This window comes from Ambystoma mexicanum, chromosome 2p (genome assembly GCF_040938575.1).
Source record: "Ambystoma mexicanum isolate Mex_15411 chromosome 2p, UKY_AmexF1_1, whole genome shotgun sequence".
NCBI classification, from domain to species: domain Eukaryota; kingdom Metazoa; phylum Chordata; class Amphibia; order Caudata; family Ambystomatidae; genus Ambystoma; species Ambystoma mexicanum.
Window position 1 is genome coordinate 674,782,350 of NC_090923.1, and position 22,438 is coordinate 674,804,787.

The following is a 22,438-nucleotide window of genomic DNA, read 5'->3' on the forward strand; positions in this document are numbered from 1 at the left end:
GCCCAGCACAATCGATGAAAGGTGAAGAAAGACTCCTTGTCAGCCCGCACAGCAGCACAGGGTCTCACCACCAACGCAGACCCCACACACTCATCATAACTAAGGTGACCTCCAAAGATCTGTCCACCAGGCCAGATTCCAGAAATCCATTTTGACATTCTGTCAGAGAGGGGCAAATGCAGGACAATTAATGGAGGAATACATATTTATTTTGTTAGGTCAGAGAAATCAGTTTAAATGCTGTCCACAAATCTTGCAATGTCGACAAGACATGGTTTTAGGATAAAGACAAACACTTGAAGTGTGGTCCAAACAAGAAAGTTGAGAGTCAAAAACACTGCCTTTATGTCACTCACCTGGCGTCCTTGACTGCCCACTGCTGCGTTGGTGAGCGAGTGTCGCGGAGAAACCCCTCCAATCCCTGATGGGCTCAGCAACCCCATCCGGTTAGGGGGCATGGCTCTGGGGGGCATCTGAAACTGTCGCTGGCCCCTACGGGCAACTGCCACCCCAACAGATCCAGCTATGGGGAGGGAGTTTGAGCCAAAAGACCAACTTTAAGGGGAAAAGAAAAATATCATCACAACTTGAGTCATACATTAGCAAATCTTCATGTCTGAATGACCATTCTCTTGCTCTACCAGACTTGGTATACACCACACATTATACAATTTCCACTGTAGTGCACTCTAGCCAAAGCCGGTCAGTCACTAATTGAGGCCATTCTATCACATTCAACTCTTGTACATGTTGTTAAGACCAGCCCATTCATGAGACATATCAGTCGATAATTCTGCTTTAAATACAGCATGGCAAATCAGAAATTAAAGCACCCAGAAAATAAGGACATTTAAAAAAAAGCAACGCTTAGCAAAAGTTTCAGGATAGAAGTGTTACATTTCACAACAAATTCTCATTGCACTGACATTGCATGCCATGTATTCCCATCAAACACAAATGAACTAACATTTTGCTAAGAATTCCCATTTAATGGCAGATGCTGTGATGCCAGCTTTTGCCATAATAAAATCCAGATTCTCCTCATATCAGATATTCCCATCTACTGGCATTTTTCATACTCCAAAATGTATATAATATATAAGAAGAATGGGATCTTTAGAGTCTCACATCCAGGGGCTAGCTCACAAGATATTCACTCACCTCTGGCATGGTGCCAGCCTGCACTTCTGAAGTTCGAATACAGGCAGGGCTGACTAAGCCCTTCATCCTTTTGAGGTTGATCGATTGAGTACCATTACATTCGATAACTTATTTCAGCTCTTAAACATGGGGATAATTTGGAATGAAGAACTACATAAAGCTTTAGCTCTTTTCACATTTAATAAACCAACTATTATCCAAAGTAATGGATCACCTTAAGAAGAAAGGCTGAGGCGACAGTGCCAGGTTGCACACAGTCCTTTGTGGAAAATAGGTTACTAGACTCTGCTATCTCACCCAGAAATGTTTAATGTCCCAACTTTTTTCTGCAGCCACTGCACTCTTCGCGTACCTATACAAAGATGGCATTATATGTTACACTATTGGAGAAATGTCAGCATAAATGAAGGTTAGGGACTGAGGAGCACAAATAAGGACAAATAAGGCATAGCTTGTCAGGTAGGACCCTGATGGGGCACTTTCAGACAATCCTTTTAATTAGCCAACTGAACTTGGCTTTCAGGGACTTGTAGTTTATACGATTGTAAGTAGGTGTATAGAAGTCACATCATTGAAATAGGAGTGAAAAACCACCGCTGCCAGAAGTTGTCTTGCATAATAGAGGGCCACTAGGCAGGTATAGAACAAGTTACTTACCTGTAACTGTTCTCCAGCATGGATTCACATGCTCATGAATATTCCCCGTCGTCAGGCTGGGAATCATCGGTAAAAGAAAAAAATCAGTTTCACTTCTGAACTGTCTTTCTCCTAACTAATCACTGGCCTCTGGGTCATACTGCCCCAGCCAATGACTACCCTCTACCTAAGCCCCTCCTCTGGCAGCCATCTTCAGATTTGGTAGCACGTAAAGTGGCAGTAGGACCAAGAAAAGAGCCGGAGAGGGGTAGGCGGGAGGGTTTGCATGTGAATCCATGCCAGACGCATGGTGGAGAACAATTACAGGGAAGTAACTTGTTCCTTCTCAAGCATGGGGTCTGGCATGGATACACATGCTCATGAAGAACAAGTTACTTTCTTACCTGGTAACGTTGTTTCGAGGGATGATCCGACGACGTATTCCACATCTATGACAAGTAATCACCACAGCTGTGCTGCTTCGGAACATTTTCTGCGTCCTGCGTCGATGACGTCGATATGCCCCTTCGACAGCTGACGTCACCCGATGTTATATGTAGGACACACGACGCCCGTAGCCTCAGTTGTAGTTTTTCCCCCAGAACGTGTGGCACCAATCTTCTGCCAGTATTACTACAGAAAGCTTTGCAGAAACGAAAACTGCAATCGCATAAGAAATTCTGTAGAGGGGCAGGCTGGGAGGGTTCGATGTAGAATACGCTGTCGGAACATCCCATCGAAAGAGCGTTACCAGGTAAGAAAGTAACTTGTTCTTCGAGGGGATTGGTTCCTCCGACGTATTCCACATCTATGACAGACTCCGAAAGCAGTACCAATGTATGGAGGTGGGAAAAGAATTTATAATTTTAGAATGCCCAATCAAATTGCAGAATAGAGGACTGCCTTACCAAAGGCCAAATCTTGCCCATGGATAGAATCCAGGGAGTAGTGTTTGACAAAAGTATGGACAGAGGCCCATGTGGCTGCTTCACAAATGTTACGAAAGGGAACACCCCTCTGCAGAGCTCTAGAGGGAGCCACACCCCTAGTAGAATGGGTCCCTAAGCCTACCGGAGGGTCCTTACCCATCAAAAGGTAACATTCAGAGATTGCCAACATAATCCATCTAGACAAACTCTGCTTAGTAACAGCTTGTCCCAAACGCCTTCAAGCGTAACCTACAAAGAGCTGTTCGTCCACTCTGACCCGGGACATGCAGGAGACGTAGAAACTTAAAGCTCTCCTAGGATCCAACCTATGGAGCCTCTCCTCTTCCTTACCAGGATGAGGAGGAGGATAGAATGCCGGACGAATGACCTTCTAGCTCAAATGAAATTCCGACACAACCTTTGGAAGAAAAGAACACTGAAAGGTGGCTTAGCGAATAGTGCCTACAACTCACTCACTCTGCGTGCGGAAGTAACCACAACTAAAAATAGTTTTAAAGGTTAACAGTATCAATGGACAAGAATGTAAGGGCTCAAACGGAGCTCCCAAGAGGAACTTTAAAAGCAAATTCAAATCCAATCCCGGCACCTGGAAAGGCGACGGTGGAAACACATGAGTTAGCCCTTTTAGAAACTGAGAAATCAAAAGGGATCATAAAATAAGAACACTCCTCAGACGAGCGCTCAAATATGGACAGCGCCGCCAGGTACCCCTTAATGGTAGCCACTTGCAGGCCCTTGTGGGTTAACGAAAGCAAAAAAGACAGAACCACAGGAATGGCACATGAAAAAAGATACACATTCTGTACCCTGCACCAGTCGCAGAACTTTCTCCAATGTCAACGTTACAGGGACTTTGTTGCGGGCCGTCTGGCCGAAAGCAACACCTCCATCATGTCTTCAGGGAGGTCCCAATCCTTATACCTCAGCCTTTCAGATACCAAACATGACAGCTGAGAGACCTAACCTCTGGATGGAGAACGCGACCCCCCGCCTCCCGTGAGCAGATCGTCTCAGTAGGGAAGACAGCATGGAGGGCAGATGGACATGTCGAGATGGTCCAGGTCCCATGCTCTCCTGGCCCATGACGGAGTATTGAGGATCATTGGGGAACCGGACCTCCGTAACCTCCGCAACACTTGCGGAATGACGGGGACTGGAGGAAACGCGTACAGCAGTGGGAACAGCACTCCACTACAAACGCGTCTCCTAAGGCTCCTCTTGGAGGAAATTCCCACGAGCAGAATCTTTCGCACTTCTGGTTGACACTGGTGGCAAAGATATCCACTTGTGGGGGTCTCCCAAAGGGAGAAGATCTCCAAGAGAACTTCCTGAGCCAGCTCCCACTCGTGAGAGACCGTGCTCTGCCTGCTCAGAGCGTCCGCTGCCGCGTTTTCGACTGCGACCACTGCACCTTGAGAGCCCATTGCAGAGATCTCATCCACAACCTGGCCTCTGGCATCAGTAGAATGCAGGATGCCATGAGGCCGAGCAACCTCAAGAACTCGAACGCCGGGAGACTCTGGGCATGCTGAAACTTGTGCACCATCTGCAGAATGTGATGAGCCCTCATCTGGGGAGGCGAACACAGCCGCAGGGATTTGTCGAGCACTGCTCCGATGTCCTGGAGCCGCTGGGTAAGTGTCAAGTGGGACTTCTTTAAGTTGAGGGAGAAGCCCAGCCTGTGAAGCGAGTGGCAGGCAACTGACAGATGATTCAGGACTTGCTCGGGAGAGCGCCCTCTGATCAACCATCGTCCAGGTAGGGGTAGACGTGAATCCCCTCTTTCCTGAGATACGCTGCCACCACCACCACCATTAGCTTGGTGAAAACCCTCGGGCGGAGGTCTATCCGAACGGCAGGACCCGAAACTAAAAATGCGAGTCGCCAACCGTGAACCTCAGGTACTTCTTGTATCTGAGTCTCCATCGGGATCAACCGGGGCTTCTCCCGAAGCTTACCCGGGTTCTCCAACTTCCTTTTCACCAATCCGGAGCATTGGCTCGTGGTGTGTCGGTGACATTGCGCCCTGCCTGGCAGCTGAGGAGCCCGAACCAACAGCGCCGCCGGTGCCCGCGGACTCGCGGGGCTTTGCCTTTTGTTGGGCCCCCTCACCAGAGCACCCTCAAAGGTCTTAAAAGAGTGCTCTTGACTTATTCTTCTCACCTGCTGCTGGGCTCTTCGCCTCCAGCCAGTGAGTCGTTTACGACGGTCCTTCATGGTCCGGACGGACCTGTTCTTGCAGAACGCACAGTCCTCCTCCACGTGCGACTTTTCGGCGTGTAGGCTGTAGAGGCACCGGGAGTGTTCGTCCTCAAAGACGTTCGAGTCCACATCCTGGGCAATTCCTAAACAGCTTGGATCCAGTAGTCGTTGAATCTCCTTTGTCCTGGGCCATGTCCAACGCGGGGTAGGCCTCAAAGATCTTCTGGAATCCTCCAAGAAGTGGAATTCGATGAAAATCCACCCTTGAGGGGCGTAGAAATTGCCCAAGCGGGTCCCTGTTAATTGGAAGCAGGATCGGTGGAGCTTGAGGCTCGAATTGACCGAAAAAATAAGAGTTAACTCTTAGATAAAAACACAATAGGCAGTAAAAGCTCGAGAGCTACAGCACGAGGACTCCCAACACTTGAACGTGCGGTAAAAATCTGACGATGGCTGCCAGAGGAGGGGCAAAGGTTAAGGGCAGTCATTGGCTAGGGGCAGTATGACCCCAGAGACCAGCGATTGTTTACTTGTAGAAAGATAGTTCAGAAACTGAAACTGATATTTTCTTTACCGAGGATTCTCAGCCTGACGGGGAATATTCATGAGCATTCGAATCCAATGCAGACCGCATGCTGGAGAGTACCAATTTACCTTTTCCATTGTACTATTTTCTGACAATGTACTGAAAATGAAGGAGCAAGATTCTGCATCAATTTCTTTTCCAGAGTCAACATCAACCTCACTTGCCTATTAAGTAATTATATTGTACTAGTCCTTCATATGTGAATGAAGTATGTGCATATGTTATGCTTGGAATTTCAACATATTGAAAATTATGAATAGTATTGGTTATTTACACAAAGTGGCATGTATGGGTGTCTCTCTGTAGGTACCATTGTCTGAATCTCATTTTTTTCAGTTTCATTTAGCTTTTCCATTCGTATTAAAATAAGTTCTATGTTATATGGGGGATGCTGGAATTTCAACTACAATCACTTCCTCCTTTGCAACAGGTCCAGAGCATGAGTTATGCGTACTTACAGTTCCCTTGCTAGAATGAAAGTAAATCCTACAAAGCATATACTTTGAGACTAAAATGCATGTAACCTTGCACTGTTTGAAAGTTTTCTGATTTTGGTTCTAACGATACACTTCCTCCCTAATGCAGAATAGATTACAAAGGAAACATTACAAAGCAAACTACTTTTGAAGGCATTTACAAGGTGATCTCAGATCAAGTCCATGTGTCATCTCAGAAGGTTATCAGGTGAAATCTGAAATGTATATTATGAACAAATCACATACACTGTTTTCAGGGGTATGATCATATGAATGTTCCATTTGTGTTGAGACAGCAAACCTTATAGTATATGGTTTGTAATAATTTTAAACTACTTTGTGCAGAAATGCTCTGTGCGATGAAAGATTTTAATTATCAGTACGATTGACACTTTTTTGGTAATGATTATTCTATTCAAGGAATGTACTCAAGATGTGGAATTTGAAGAAGCACATGGACCAGAGGTTTAGATAACCTAATAGGAAATACAACTGGGCATCACATTGCATTAGGAATACATTTTTATAATGTAATGTTTTCAAGTCCGTCAAGTTGGTTCTGTTTGTAGATATGTAAATATGTTTGAGTGGAAATGAAATTTGCTTGATTTAAGCCATACAAGAACACGCTTTATTCAGCTTGATGTTGCGGTCGGCAAAGAGAAGGCCACGGTTTCGAAGTGAAGAAAACAAGGGTAAAGAACAAACCAGTTTGTTTTGGAGAAGTTATTAAAGCGGATGTTTTAGTGATATTATGTTTTTAGTTGGAAAATCATATCTTCTGTATTTGTGCTTTCCATTGAGCATGTTTTTCTATAAATCTGTTAAAGGACCAGATGGAAAAGAAGTAAAGATGTCACTTGCCAAAAGGATTTCACAATGGAACTACTATTTGAGGCACAGCATGGTCCAGTCAATATTCAAACCCGTGATGCGTATGTCCAGTAGCCGGAAAATTAATGGAATCTCACCTGTGAACCGTACAACGTTATCATGGACCATTGCTACTTTGTACAAAATCGCTCAGATGAAACTCAAGACGATGCTGCATTGCAATTGCTCACAGACCCTTTGAAACAATGTACACCTTCTAAAAATGTTGCACCCAACAAACATTCAATTTACCCGTTTCTCCAATTCATGCGGAAAGATCACAGCCTGAACTAACAGAGGCTGAAGCTTCAACGCAATTGACTGAGGAATGTGCTCAAGATCTCAACTTCAGTTTGCCTAGTTTGGGGGAATTGTCCACCACTGTTGAGTCGCAAAACAATACTGCAGGACGATTGGCTATTAAATGAGCAAAAATATATTCTATTCGACAACTGCCTGCTATACATACAAATGCTGAAATGTGATCATAAATTAAGAGGAACATATGCGGGGAGCCATTGTTGAATGTGTCTTGTGTATTACAAGGCACCAACCTGAAAATCCAGGCCAGCTGTGTCCACCTACATAATACATTTTCATGGTCTCCTCAACCAATGCTCGGCAAAGTGCCTGCAGGAAATTTACTTTGTTCAGCACCTTTACTGTTCAGCGGATTGACTTTCAGTAAGATGTTCAGTTTCTGTCAATTTGTGGCACTCGAGTTCCTTGCTAAAACCCAGTACTACAAATAGCAGAAGGAATTCTTATCCCCCCGTTATTAGTTAAACCGGGAAATTCAAACAAATGTCAATGGACAGTACGTTTTCTGGCAAACGTGTCAGGCTAGCTGACTGGGTACAGCCCAACAGTCCAGGATTTTCTTTTCCGCTAAGCACATACCACTTTGAAGACATGTAAAGTAAAAAAAAATTAGTTCAGTCATCGTGCAGGTGTCCGAATGTACATCGTCTGTGGCCATGGAGAAACATGGTTTCATTAAATCCATTGAACGTCTGGAATCCAGGGGAATGCACATAAACCCGATAGCCACTGGCACGCATGTTTCAATAGCCAAGGCCATGCAAGAGCAGTTTCCACACAGTTAGCATCAATTTGATCTGTGGCACGTTGCCAAATCAATCAAAAATAATTACAGCTGCTGGTAAAAAACAATGGTTCAGAAAAGTGGTGTCAGTCTATCAGAAACCATCTTTGGTGGAGCTCCAAAACTTGTGATGGATCTTTGGAAGTTCTACTTGAAAAATGGCATTCAATGATGCACCATTGTTCCAAAGTACACTCATGGACAGAAAACCAACATGTCCAAGAATGTGCACATGGACCTTTATCGAAGGAGCAGGAACGCAAGAAGAAGTGGTTGGTGCCATGTTCCTCTCCACACAAAGCACTAGAGAAGATGGTGTACGATAAACACTTTCAAGAGACCTGAAGGGACATACTGGAGATTTGGAGGTGTTCCATAATATGTGCCTAAAGTACAGGCCCAAAAGGTTGCATTTCAGCATGGATGGTATGGAGACAAGAACAAGACTGTCTGTACTTGAGCACAACGAGAACGTTGGGAGGGAACACGCAAAAACTGCAGCAACATTTGGGATGCTTCGTTACCTCATGGCCTTTACAAAACGAGGCAAACAATGGGAGGCCAAGCCAATTTACCAGGAAATGGATTTTTAATTTGTGAAAGATCTGACATTGACTGTGTTGGCCATGCATACTCATGGAATGGATCTTTGTTTCCAGGACGCACACAATGCCACACAACATTGCAAACAAGCCTTGTCCTCCAAAATCGGAACTTGTTGAAAGGTCGACTTCCAAATTTAAATTATTTGTAGCCGTCTTCAAAATCTGTCCACAATAACATTTTAGATATGTTCCCCAACGTTTGGACATTGTACAGAAACAATCAAATGCTACACTTGCAATTTCAATGCTGGATAATTTATATTTTTTACCTTTCCTTCATTTATATTACTTATCCTCTGTCTAGAAGTGGTTGCTATTGGTACTGTTGTTCAGAAGAGAATTGACCTAGTACATCAGTGCTGCACTGCCCATTTGGGTGGGAGAAAGACTGATATGCAAATGGATATTTACCATCTTAAAAAATGTACACTGAGGCTTGGTGTCTGCACAACGCTCTGCTAGACCCAAACCCCATGCAATCCATGGCACTTGCGCTGATGGCCTCTGTTAGGTAAGATTTTCATAGTAATAAATCTTACCAACGTGCATCAACCCCATAACTTCCAGAACTTTTAGCTTTACAGGTAGATTATTTTTTTGTATACCTCTGAGTGGGAACCTTTTTCCACACACAGAATATTTTACTCTTTTCATGGGTGTGATTTTTTGGGTTGTCCGTAGTGTCTTTTCAAATGTATCCTCTTTGACAAAGTTTTGGCAATAAGTGCCTGCTGTTGCTAGGTTCCCCTAGGTGCTCCACTTTTAGCTTTCTCTGACTAACCTTGAGAGAACTACAGTTACTAAGGGTAGAAATGATCTTTGGATCCCTTTTAGATGTTATTAAGTGAGACCAGCACCCTCAACCATAAGTGGAGTGATGGGGTGATAATGATTATTCCCCATCATTATAAATAATGGCTGGTGGCAGTAATTTGTTTAACACTTCAACTGATGTGAAAGGCCTACCTAGACTTCACTAAAGGATTCAAACTGTCTTCACATTATAAGAAATTATGTTCTCACCTTTCTGCGAAGTATATAAAAGGTTAGTTTACTTACCTTAGAAATATTCTGCAATTCTGGAAAGTAAATGGGATATATTCCTCACCGTAATCGTATTTCTGATTCTTGTATCTGCTTGGATTCACATGCTATGCATAGGCCAACATCTAGTGGAAGCTGCAGAGTATTACAGTTGTTTTCGAAACTTGAAAAGGGATGTCGACAGGGCGTGCCAGTAATACTATCCTAGGGTAACGTCCACTGTACCCATGGTCCTTCACGCGTCAAGGTCCCTCAGATTGTTTTGTTCTGACATGAGGTTGCATGAAGTGTAGCGTGAGTACAGGTGTATCCAAGCAGACAGATAACAGAAAGCCTCCTAACATCTATGCCCCTTCTCTCAGGGAGGAAGGGTGGGTGCAAGTGAATCTAAGCAGATACAAGAATCAGAAATACGATTACAGTGAGTAATGTATCCCTTCTGAGGCTTGTGGAATCTGCTTCAATCACATGCTAGGCATAGATTAGCGAGCAGTGTTAGAAGGTGGGGTCGTGAGAAGTAGCAGCGGCAAATGGATGTTTTAGAACCGCTTGTCCCACTTATGTATCTGCTTTGGAATGGGTGTCAATGCAGTAGTGCTGAGTGAAAGTGTGTACTGAGCTCCATGTAGCTGCTTTGCAAATGGTGTCTAAGGGGACATTTGGGATAAAATCCAGAGTAGCTACTGTGCTCCGTGTCGGGTGAGCTCTTGGTGTAAAAGGCAGTGTCTTGTTTGATAATGAATAGTATAACACATCTGACTATCCATCTGATGATGGCATTCTTGGAAATGCAGTCTCCTTCTCTGCCTGGTGCTACAGAGACAAACAGTTGGTCTGTTTTCCTAAGCGGCCTGGTCTTGTTTACGCAGTAAAGGACTGCCCTCCTCACATCCAGTGTGTGGAGTTTTACCTCAGCCGAGCTAGTTGGATTCTGAAAGAAAGCTGCAAGCTCAATCGATTGGTTCACATGGAATTTGGAAATGAATTTAGGGGAGAACCTAGGATGAGTACGTAAAACCAATTTATCTTTATGGATGATAAAGAAAGGGCCCTGCACTGACAATGCTTGCAATTCACTAACTCTTCTTATGCAAGTAATAGCCACTAAGAAGGCAGTCTTGTAGGTCAGGTGTTTAAGATTTAACTTATGCATAGGCTTGAATGGGGGCCCCATGAGCTTTGCAAGTACTACATTGAGATCCCATCCTGGCGGTGGGTTCGAAATTGGAGGGTGGAGTCTTTTTAATACCTCCATGAATGCGTTAATAACTGGAAATTTCCACCACAATACATTACTTTGAGAGGTGGTATATGCTGAAAGCTGCCAGGTAGACCTTTATGGAGTTGAATGCTAACCCCGAATCTAACAAGTGGAGCATATCATTTAGAATGTGTGAAGGAGCACATTCTATGGGGTTTATTTGTTTAGACCGGCACCAAATTACAAATCTCCTCCACTTGTCGAAATAACAGTCTAGTGTTTGGTTTTCGTGCCTCCTTGAGGATATCCATACACCGCTGTGGTAGATTAAGGTGTCTGAACTCTATGACGTCAGGAGCCATGCTGCCACGTTCAATGAGTGTGGTTGAGGGTACACTGGTTCCCCCCAACCCAGTGTTGGGTTAACAGGTTGGTTTAACACAGGAGTTTGATGGGATCGCACATATATGGTTCTGTGCCGTGATGCGAGTCCACAGACCATGTGCTGTGTGGTGAAGGTACTGAGACCGCACCCAGAGAGGGATGCATCTGTTGTAACGATCGCTTGCACTTCCGGATCATGGAAGGGTTTTCCCTTTAACAGGTTTTCTCTTGACCACCAGCGCAGGTTCTGAACTTCTGTTGGCGAAACGACCACTAGATCATCCCATTGACCGCTTGCCTGAGACCATTGTTTCACCAACCCCTCTTGCATCGGTCGTATGCGCAGACGTGAATGTGGGACTAGATATATGCACAATGCCATCATGCCTAGCAAACGCATTGCTTTGCGTACGCCTATCTAGAGAGCGGCTTGATACTGGGGTATTTGTCGAAGCATGTTCTACCCTCTTTCCATGGATGGGAAGGCTAAGCCTGTTCTTGTATTTAATACAGCTCCTAGGAACTGTTTTGTTTTGTTGTGTTTGGTACAAGACTTGACTTTTTCTCATGTATTGAGAAGCCCAATTGGAAGAGAAGGTTTATGGTTCTTTGTGTGTGTGGTTTGCAAAGATTGGGTGTTTCTCCTGGGATCAGCCAGTCGTCCAGGTAGAGGTACACTGGGCTTGCCTCCCTGTGCAGGTTCACCGCCACCACTGCCAGTACTTCGGTGAATACCCTTGGAGCTGAAGCTATTCCAAAGGGTAGCACTTTGAATTTGTAGTGCTGGTTTGCTATCGTGAACCGCAAGAGTTTTCTGTGCACTGGGAACATTGAAATATGAAAATAGGCATCTTTCATATCTAGTGTTGCCATGTAATCCCCCTCTTTAGCAGGGGGATTACCTCTTGTAGCGTTGTCATGCAGACGTTTTGTGGCTTTACATAAGTGTTTTACAGGGCGTAAGTCTAATACTGGGCGTATAGTTAGATCTTTTTTTGGCACAAGGGAGTATGTTGAATAAATACCCTTGTTTACCTCGTTGAACGGCACAATTTCGATGGTGTCTTTGAGAAGCAGTGCGGTGACTTCCATCAGGATGAGCTGTTCTTCCTTTGCTGTCTTCGCTTGGCGCGAGGGATGGTTTTTCGAGGAGCACCACACAATCTCCTGATACTGTTGATAGCACCCACTTGTCTGTGGTTAGTCCCTCCCATCCATACGTGGTTAAAGTGTGAAATCCGTACCCCTACTGGGGGGCTGTCATTGTTTGAGAGGTGTTCCTCCACCTCTAGATGTGGAGTCTCTCCCCAGGTTGCAGGATCTGCGCTGGCCTCTTCGGTAACTTTGGGATGCTTGACCCTGGTGGTTGTTCCATGATGAATTTTGACTTTGTCCGTATTTTGGAGCCTCTTTGGGAATGTTGGCTACAAAAATGGTGAAAATTGTTCCCGCCTCTCTGGCCAGGTTGTTTTTTTTTTGTCAGCTTCCCAAGGGATTTGAGGGTATCATATTCCTCTTTGGCTGATTTTAGAGCGTCTTCTACCGCTTTGCCGAAAAGCACGGTCGGTTCCACTGGCATGTTGAATAACGTTGCCTGGGTCTCAAGCTTAAAGCCAGACTGGCACTTGATAATGGTTCCTTCCGCAATAATACAGCACCACATTATCTGCAGCGTCAAGGTTGTTCTCGAAAATGCAGCAGGCAGTGGCTTTGCCTTCCGCTGCAATTTGGGCAAGTCTAGACTTTAAAGGCTCTGGAGCAGAGTCAATGAGGACAGTAATCTCATCCCATTTATGGAAATCATAGCTCACCAACAGTGTGGAATCGTTGGCGATCCGAGTTGAAACGCTGCTGAAGTTGCAACTTTCCTTCCTATGGTGTAGAGCATCTTGCTCTCCTTACCTGGGGGAGCCTCTGAAGAGGCTAATGGTGTACCAGCCCTCTTTCGGGTAGTTGTGACAACAAGCAAATCCGGCTTAAGTTGTCCCCTGATATATAAAGGGTCAGATGGCGCTGGGAGAAAATGTTTTTCTACCCGAGGGTTTACTGCCCGTGTTTGATTGAGTGTTTCCAGTAAAGGTTGTGTTCTTCTCTGGACAGACCTGAAGATGGGGATGAACTGGGTGGCGGCTTTTTTTTGTCTTCGAGGATATCTTCGACAAAATCTTTGTCTTGCTGAGTCTCCTGTGTTTGAATACCAAAGTACTCAGCTGCTTTGAATAAGGGGCTGATTATCTACCGGAGAATCAGGCACTGGGGAATCCTGTTGAATTGAAGACATGGTATACACCTCTGCCTCTTCACCATCATAGTATTGATCAGATTGTTGGTAGTCCTCATTATCCCCTTCAGTGTCTGTATGAATGTCAAAGGTCATCAGTAGTGCGAGACCTTATTGCTGTTGGGTGGGATGAAGACAGGGGCTGATAGCTGGAAGCCTGAACAGTAGGTGTAATCAGAAAATTGGATAGCCTGAGGGGTTTTCTCAAATAAATTTGCAAAAAAATGTCACTCTCGACATCACCCTATCTATGTCCTCTCCCGTCCAAAGGGCTGAACTGGGGATGATCCCAGGATAAGGTATGGCGGGGACTTGTGCTGAAGGTGTGGGTAGGCCCTTTTTCTGTAAGGCCTCAGCCAAAGAACCCTCTTCTTGTGGGACATGTAACGTTTCCTTAGAAGGGGTAGACTTGACCCTATGAGACTTGTCTTTATCCTTATGAAACCTGTCCTTGTGATTAGAACTCTTGGAGGAAGACTTCTTGGAATGAATAGCCTTTAACAGGCCTTCTGGGACATGTTTTTTAACCAGGTGCGACAACCCAGAGTTTTTAGGCTTTACAGCAGATTCCAGTGAGATGTGTTGACTTTTGGAATTGGAAAGGACCTCCGTCTCGTCTGTCGACATTTAGCCGATGTAGTTTTATGGGCGGTGTCTTTCGGTTTACGCGGCCGGTCATGGGGCGATCAGGATTTCGAGTGCCCAGAGGACAGGGAATCTACAGATCTCCCACTAGACTCCATATCTGGGCGTTTGGTCATCGGCGCCGACACATCGCCGTGAGGTGTGTTCTTAGTGGCGTGTGAAGTGGAAGTGCTCTTGCCGCCGGGTGTCATCTCCGTAACAGAGCCAGCCGGCCTGTCTACTAGGGTCGGGGGCTTGCACGCAAACTTAGCTGTTCCTTGTCGCCTTCGCCGTCCGAAAAGACAAACGCTGCTGTCACTGGAAACTCCCTCCACGACCATGACAGCCTCCACCTGCATTGCATGAAGGGCCAAGCGCTTGGTTCTGCGATCTTTCAGGGTCTTAGGTTTAAAGAGCTTGCAAGCTCGACAGTGCCCTTCGTCGCGGTTCAGACACAGGTTTCACACACTGTCAATCCACAGAAACTTTTTATTATATGTGAGGCAGAATTTAAAGGGCGTTTTATCCACATCTGGGAAAGGCAGCCAGGTGATAAAGGGAAAGGGAGGGAAAATGCATTGTACAATGACCCCCCCCCCACCCCCCTCCCCCTCCCTACTGTAAGGGCCTAGGCCCGGTGGGCCTTCCAAAGCCAAATGAGTCAGTCGAATCTTGACTTCATCCGACGGCACCGTCTTGTCTTTTTCACTGCTTCAATGAATTTGTCGATGTCGGAAGAAAAAGGACAGAAAGAGTAACTATATTTAAACTTATTATAAGCAAAATGGCATCAGCTTAAATTGAACTCCGCGAGAAGCGTCTGCTCACGATGGTGGAAAAAACCAATCCGAGGGAAATCGACGCGTGAAGGTCCATGGGTACAGTGGACGTCGCACTAAGGATAGTATTACTGGCACGCCCTGTCAACATCCCCTTTCGAGTTTCAAAAACAACCAATACTCTGCAGCTTCCACTAGAAGTCGGCCTATGCATAGCATGTGATCTAAGCAGATGCCACAAGCCTCAGAAATAAGGTTATTTTGCTCACCTGTGAACTGGTTGTGCCTCTTCCACAAAAGTAATGCTGTTGGTTTCACTTTATTATTTCTGTAAAGATAATTGTATAAGTGCCCCCCCCCCCCCCCCCCCCACAGGGTCTTGCTTCCCCTGACTTGACGTTAGCCTGTCCAGAAAAAGTCTGCATTAGGTTTTACCTAGAGTAACTTTGGGTTATTCATACAGTGTAACACTGGGTTTTGCTATCCCTGGTCTGTTTTAGACGGACACAAAAAGAGTCTTAGGTTACACCCGCCTTTCAATTGCTTATAGTATCGGTTTTACTTACCTTGAGTCTAACTGCTATCCTAAAATAAGTTCGAGTTATTGCTTCCCTTAGTCTGTGAACTGAAAAGCAACTGTAATTGAATATTACACCACAAGTTCAGTTTAATTTTGGATAATGTGCTCCAAACCCAGGGGTAGCCGGGCGCAGCCGTTGCAAGAATACTTAAGCTTAGGTTACATACAGAGGTTACATACAGAAAATGCATTACATGTGTTATTGACGTTTTTACAATACAAATATACACGAGATTCAAAAGTTAGGTATCTAACATCACAAGGGGCAATGAGATAGTCTATGGTCCGGTTTCAGAAGTAACATGGTAATTATATATGATCCGGTCCTAGAGCAGGGGATCAGTTTGATTGGTCGTCACTGGTCCAGAGCCAACTTTTCACATTGCATCTAAATCTAGAGTTGTGTAGATTAGCTCTCAGTGCAGTGGGGAGTGCATTCCAGGCACGAGCAGCTCTAACAGGGAAGCTTGCTCCACCCGTTTTTGTTAGTCTGAATCTGGGCGTTTCGAGTAGGAAGTCGTTAGAAGCTCTAGTGTGGCGAGTAGAGGATTTTCTGGTTAAGTCTGGCCAAGATGTATGGGGGTGCGGTGTTGTTCAGTCCTTTGTGGGTGAGAGATCGCGTCTTGAGGAGAACTCTGTCACTGATTTGTAACCAATGATGGTCTTTCCCAACAACAAGGTCCAACTCCCCTAGAATAACTTATACTGAATCGACGTTATAGGTTTATACTGTGCCTAGTATATGTGCATCACTAGATAAGAAAGAAAATGTGTCCAGTTCATTAGAATGATTTCTTGTTGAGCATCACGGTACAAATGATAGGGTCTACTACCCTGGTATTACTGAAAGTAATCTTAAAGTAACTATTGGTTTTGACTTTCCAAGAATTCATGTTCGGTGTTCCAAATAAGGTTATATGCTTTGGTATGTGTACCTTCAAGCATAGTGTTGTGTTTTTATAAATGTGGTTTATATGATTTGATAGTACTTGGAGGAAATTCCCTTGAGCAGAATCTCTCGCACTTCCGGTTGGCACTGGTAGCGAAAAGATCCACTTGTAGGGTTCCCCAAAGGGCAAAGATCTCCAGAAGGACTTCCTGAGCCAACTCCCACTCGTGAGAGACCGTGCTCTGCCTGCTTAGAGTGTCCGCCTCCGGATTCTTCTCTCCGGCCAGATGTACTGCCGAGAGTGATATTCCCTGCTGGATTGCCCAGAACCAGAGCTGCATTGCCTCTCTGCACAACGGGAGTGACCCTACCCTCTAATTTTTGTTGAGGTAATGCGTGGCCAATGTGTTGTCTGTCATGATCAGGCCACTCTCCACCGCACAGATGACAGAAAAGCCTTTAGGGCCAGCCTGATGGCCCTCAGCTCTAACAGGTTAATGTAGAGTTTGGACTCCGACAGAGACCAACGACCGCTGGCGGTCAAATTGTCGGCATGAGCTCCCCATCCTGTGAGGGAAGCATCCGTCTCTGCTGTCACCTCCGGCCACGGTTGCAGAAACGGCTCCCCCTTCATCAGGTTCCCCTCGTTGGCCTACCACAGAAGACCCTATGAGACCGAGAGTGGAATCTGAACGGGATCCGACATCTCGCCTGAGAATTGTGACCACTGCATCTTGGACCCATTGCAGGGATCTCATCCTCAGCCTGGCTTCTGGCATCAGAAAAATGCAGGCTACCATGAGGCGGAGCAACCTTAAGAATTCAAAAGCCGGGAGACACTGCGCATGTTGAAATGTGTCCACCATCTGCACAATGTGATGAGCCCTCACCTTGGGAGGCGAGCACTTACCCAAGGACGTGTCCAACACAGCCCGTTGTACTGGAGCTATTGGGAAGGGGTCAGAAGCGACTTCTTGATATTGAGGGAAAAGCCCAGCTTGTGGAGGGAGCGCCAGGTGAGACTGAGATGATCCATTTGAACGCGCACGGATCAGCCAGTCATCCAGGTAGGAGTAGACGTGAACCCCCCCTCGCCAGAGATATGCAGCCACAACCACCATTATAGCTTGGTGAAGATCCTCGGAGCAGAAGTCAATCCGAATGGCAGAACCCAAAACTGAAAGTGCAAGCTGCCAGCCGCAAACCTCAGGTACTTTCTGTGCTTTGGATGAATTGGCACATGAAAGTAAGCATCCTGTAGGTCCACACACCAACCAATCCTTAAGTCGAAGGGCATGGAGGACCTGAGAAAGAGTGACCATCTTGAACTTGTCCATCCTGAGAAGTTTGTTCAACCAACACAAGTCCAAGATGGGTCACAATCCTCTGTCTTTCTTTGGAATCAAAAACTATGGGGAACACCATCCCGTGTTACTCTCTGCTACAGGCAGCAGTTCTATAGCGCCCTTTTCCAGCAGGGTCAAGATTTCCTGCACAAGGAGCGGATCCGGAAGCGTCAAAGAGACATTCCATGGTGGATTATCGTGAGGCTGCTTTAAGAAGGGAAGGCAGTAGCCATGGGCTATTGTATCCAGAATCTACACATCCGAAGTAATAGCTCGCCATTCTTCGAGATGCTGAGACGGTCTCCGCCCAACCGGCGAACAATGGAACATGACCTAGTTGTTTTGGAGCAGATGCGGCAGCGCCTGAAGGCAAAGAGGCAGCTGCCTGAGCGGCTTTGGCACCCCTATTTACCCGACCACCATGAGTATTTCTACGTTGACCCCTTTGACTGGCGACTCCTCTTGTCCTACCAAAAGAGGAGTAGTAACGAAAAGGAACCTCCCCTCCACTGCTGTCCCCTAGGATGAAAAGGCGGAGGTTGAGCACAGCTCCGCACAAAGATTTAGCTGCAGCTTTTGAGGTCTGCAACCTCTCAAGGCTTGCGTCAGCCTTGCTGCCAAACAAATGCGCGCCATCAAAGGGCATGTTCACAAGACTGGCTTACACATCCAGAGCAAAACCCGACTTCCACAACCACACACATCTGCGTATAACGGTGCTCGCAGCCATGGACCGGCTAACACTGTTGGCTGTGTCCAATCCTGACTGAAGAGACTCCCACACGGCATCCTTGCCATCTTGTACGAGAGCAAGGAACCCATCCCTTTCTTCCCCTTCGGGAATATGCTCAGCCGCTAGAGAAACAATTCCACAGAGAGTGTGAAAATCTTGCTAAGGCACAAGTGGAGTTGGCCGACTTCAGAGCCATACTCTCCGCAGAAAACACCTTGCTTGCCCAACCATCGAAGCGTTTGTCGTCCCTATCAGGATGGATGTTAGGGTATGTCGGGTATTTTTTGTTAACGACTTGTTAACCGCCGGAAGAGATTCCAATGTCTGCCAAGCAGCCGCCACCCTTTTCTGCTACGTCAAATGAAAAGGTAACACTGGGTCAGAGGACGGACCTTGATCCACAATATCAGTCAAATCATCCTGAACAAAAGCTTCCCGAGGACTAGACCAACCAAGGTACTCAGTGACCCTAGCCATCAGTCTCCTATAGGATGACCCAGCATGAGGCTCAGGTCTCCCATACTCCACTTCAGGAGAAGTGTCCAAGCCACTGGCATCATGAAGAGATTGACGTAACTCTTCCAACTGACTGTCCTCGGAGAAGACAGAAGCCACATCAGGCTCAACCGGGTCAGATTCCAAATCAGACCTCTCCTCATCCTCAGATATCATCCAGAGGGAGAAAGAATTCCTGCCTCGGAACAGAATAGGGTCTGGAATCCTTAACAGGCCTCACAAACTTGGAAGTAGCCTTCCTTGGGGGATCCACAGTACCAGGGACCTCCATCGGCAAATTCCAGCCAAAAGGCCCCGACTGCGTCGAGGGCGGCGACGGCTTTGGAGTCAACAGCTCTGAGGGCTGGTGTGAAGGTAAAGCTTCGACATCCGTATCCGACGGACATGGCGCCGACTGAGTCGACCTCGAGCCCTTACCAGATTTCTGGGGTTTCGCTGAGGACGAAGACTGAGATCTGGAAGCAGCATGTCTCTGGCGATCAACCTGAACCTTGTCCGAACGGGACATCGACGGTGCCTGATGACAATCGCGCCAAGGACCCGAACCCGAAGGCGCACGAGCCACGGACCGGGACCGTTCCCCTTCTGGCTTCTTCCGAAGGCACGGACGGAACTGTGCCCAGGGATTGAAAAAGCGCCAGCATCTGCCCCCTGAAGGATGCCCATTCCTCCGGAGTCGAGGACTTAGTGGGACAAGCCACTTTCCTCGCGGCACCATCCTCCAAGGACGGAGAAGGCGACTGGTGACAGCACTTCCTAGAATGGCGAGACGAGGACGAATGGCAGGAACCACTCTGGGGCCGAGATCCCCGGGACTCCTTCCGACGAGGAGCGTCGCCCCTTGAATCGCCGGTGGACATCCCTTTAGCAGCTTTACGGGACTTACTGGGTTTAGAACCCCTACCTACCTGTAACTTCCCCTTTGGCTCCCACAAGGCCTTAGCAGTCAGCGACTGGCATTTGGAACAGTCGTCATAGTCATGACACTCTCCCAGACACCACAAACAAATGCGATGCAGGTCCGTAATCAACATCTTAGATCTGCAGTCCCGGCAAGTCTTAAAGCCAGACCGCGGAGTCGGAGGGTCGAAGAAGACATTCACAAGGAATACAAAAGGCGTGCCGAGTCTCTGAAGAAAACACATTTGCAGAAAAAACAGAACTGAGGCTACAAGCGCCGGGCATCCTATTTATAACATCCAGTGACGTCGCCATGGACTGAGGCCTTCAAGGGACATCGACCCGACGCCATCAACTCAGGACGCCCTCTGCCAAAAAAGTTGCGAAGTACACAGCTGTGGAATACGTTGAAGGACACAATCCATTTGAAATGCATCTCAACACCCTGCTCCAGCAGCTGTACACCCGTAGTTCCTCCTTTACCCTATGCACTAGCATGGCCAATTGGCACAAGGCTAGTCAAAGCATGAAAGTAACTTATTTAGTATGGGCACGCAATGTCACCTGTCTCGCATGAAGGTGGAGAGGGCTGGCTAAGGTGCGCAAGGGAGTATGAACCGACGTGCATGAATTATAGTAAGCGCTGTTCAATTGAAGGCTAACCCCGGTTATGCTCTCACCAGAATGCATAGAACCCTCTAGGGAAAGAAGCCAAGAGATAGCTTGCAAGGATAACAAGGTTTAATTGTACGGAACACAAAAAATATCAAAGAACTCTGCTGCTTGAGAACGTTGGGGCTCCAGAATTAATATTGGTGCCTTTTGAGAGGCCACAGTGCCAGTAATGACATCACATATAGGGTCTGAACCCGCACAGTTGATTAAGACAGTATACATGATCCTGATCCATAGGGAAGCCAGGCTACAATTGTTTTGTTTCTCAAACGTCTGTCGATTCCCACGTGGGTCTGCTGGGCTCATCTGTCCATGGAGTGAAGGTCAGGTCTCTCATAAGTTACACTGTGAAAGGTACAATATGCTAAGCCTACTGCTACATCCCTATGGAATGCACCTGGGAGGCTCGTGGGCCAAGGGGAAGGGTAGAAGATATAGTCACACTGACCCACACATACTGTGCCACGGAACAGTGCTGGCAGGGAGAGGTGGGGTTTCAAATGAATTTTCTTACAGAGACGATATACCCCGGAGGTAGCAGCAACACATACCATTCTGGATTGTTCCGGTCAGTAAACATAGCTGCTTCAATCACTGAAAACAGGCTGCTATTGTTATTTGGCCTTAAGCAAAAGACAGCAACTGGTCGAAGGACACTGTCGAATCCCCACAAAAAATGTTTTACTATATTGAAAGTGGACATAAAAAAATGTAGTTTCCATTTCTGCGATCTGTTCAGAGTGTTTACTCAGCGTGACGAGAGAATGGAACTTCCTGAAATTATGTAAGCTCAACTATGCATATTATTTGTGCTATTAAAAATGGCATGTGTGCTGTATGCATAATGACTAATTCAGCAATGTGCGATTTGATCAAAAGAATTAAGTTAAGTTGAGTTAAGTTATGTTGAATGATATTTATACCACGCACTATAAAAAACAGTGCGTAACTCACGGTTTATCTGTCTAGTAATGATTGTTATATATGAGTGACTAGAGGTTTGATTTTTTGGGACGTATTGCTTACCGGCCTTGCTATGGATTGTTAGCTGGAGCATATTGTGACGATTATTCATCGAAGACCCGCAACCATAAACTTGTATGCAGGCTAATGATATCTAAACCGCTTTGTCCCATGGAATATCCTGGTGTGCCGTCACCGTTGAATTGGTGTGCACCATAAAGTGGGGGTTGTGGGGAGGGGCGGGGGCTGAACCTTTTCAGTGGGCACTTGGTTCTTTTTTCGATCACTAATCTTACCAGTTCTGTTATAATTTCATCTGGTTCAACATAAAACGTTACCATCTCTGGCCTTATTTTCTGGTGGGGTCTTATATGTTAAGCGGGTGTACCAGGTTCTCCATCCCATTGGGAGCTATACCCACTTCACAGCGCTAAACGTCCATGCACGTTGTGGTCTCAAAAACTCCCCCATGTTGTCATGTGTGTGTTCATTCAGCGTGGTTTGTGCTTATGATTAGGTTTCATCCGGTTTCTGAATCATACAGTAACTTGTTATATTCGATTACAGAACGGCTACTAAAATGCATTATTTTATTCTGTTATCTACACAGATATATTGTACCTTTCTGCGTATTCCATGAATTCCAGCTACCGTTGGATGGATTCTTCAATCAAGATTGACTGATAACCATAAACAGTACTTCTTGTATAACTTATGTGGGACGACTGACAGGGACCAATCTGCTATCCTATTTTGGACAAGAAAGAAAAGTTATGCGCTGTGAGAGGATGTGTGTGTTTATCTTCCTGTTTCTGCGTGGAGTAACCGTATGGCATAAGTGAGGACGGTGCATGTTTGGCTACGCTGGCCACAAACGTCATGAAAATAGGTGGAGCATATTGTTTGGACTAGTGATGCCAGCTTCAGGG

At 46.1% G+C, this 22,438-nt stretch overlaps 1 protein-coding gene across 5 annotated transcripts in view; it reads right to left on the reverse strand.

The window, feature by feature from the left end:
• SAMD4B (sterile alpha motif domain containing 4B) overlaps window positions 1-22,438 on the reverse strand; it is a 1,200,154-nt gene that overhangs the window by 386,794 nt on the left and 790,922 nt on the right. For all 5 annotated transcript variants that reach the window (XM_069644257.1, XM_069644253.1, XM_069644254.1 and 2 more), the window contains exon 10: window positions 357-555. In XM_069644257.1, the coding sequence (XP_069500358.1) occupies window positions 357-555 (199 nt within the window). The remainder of the gene's footprint in view (window positions 1-356; window positions 556-22,438) is intronic.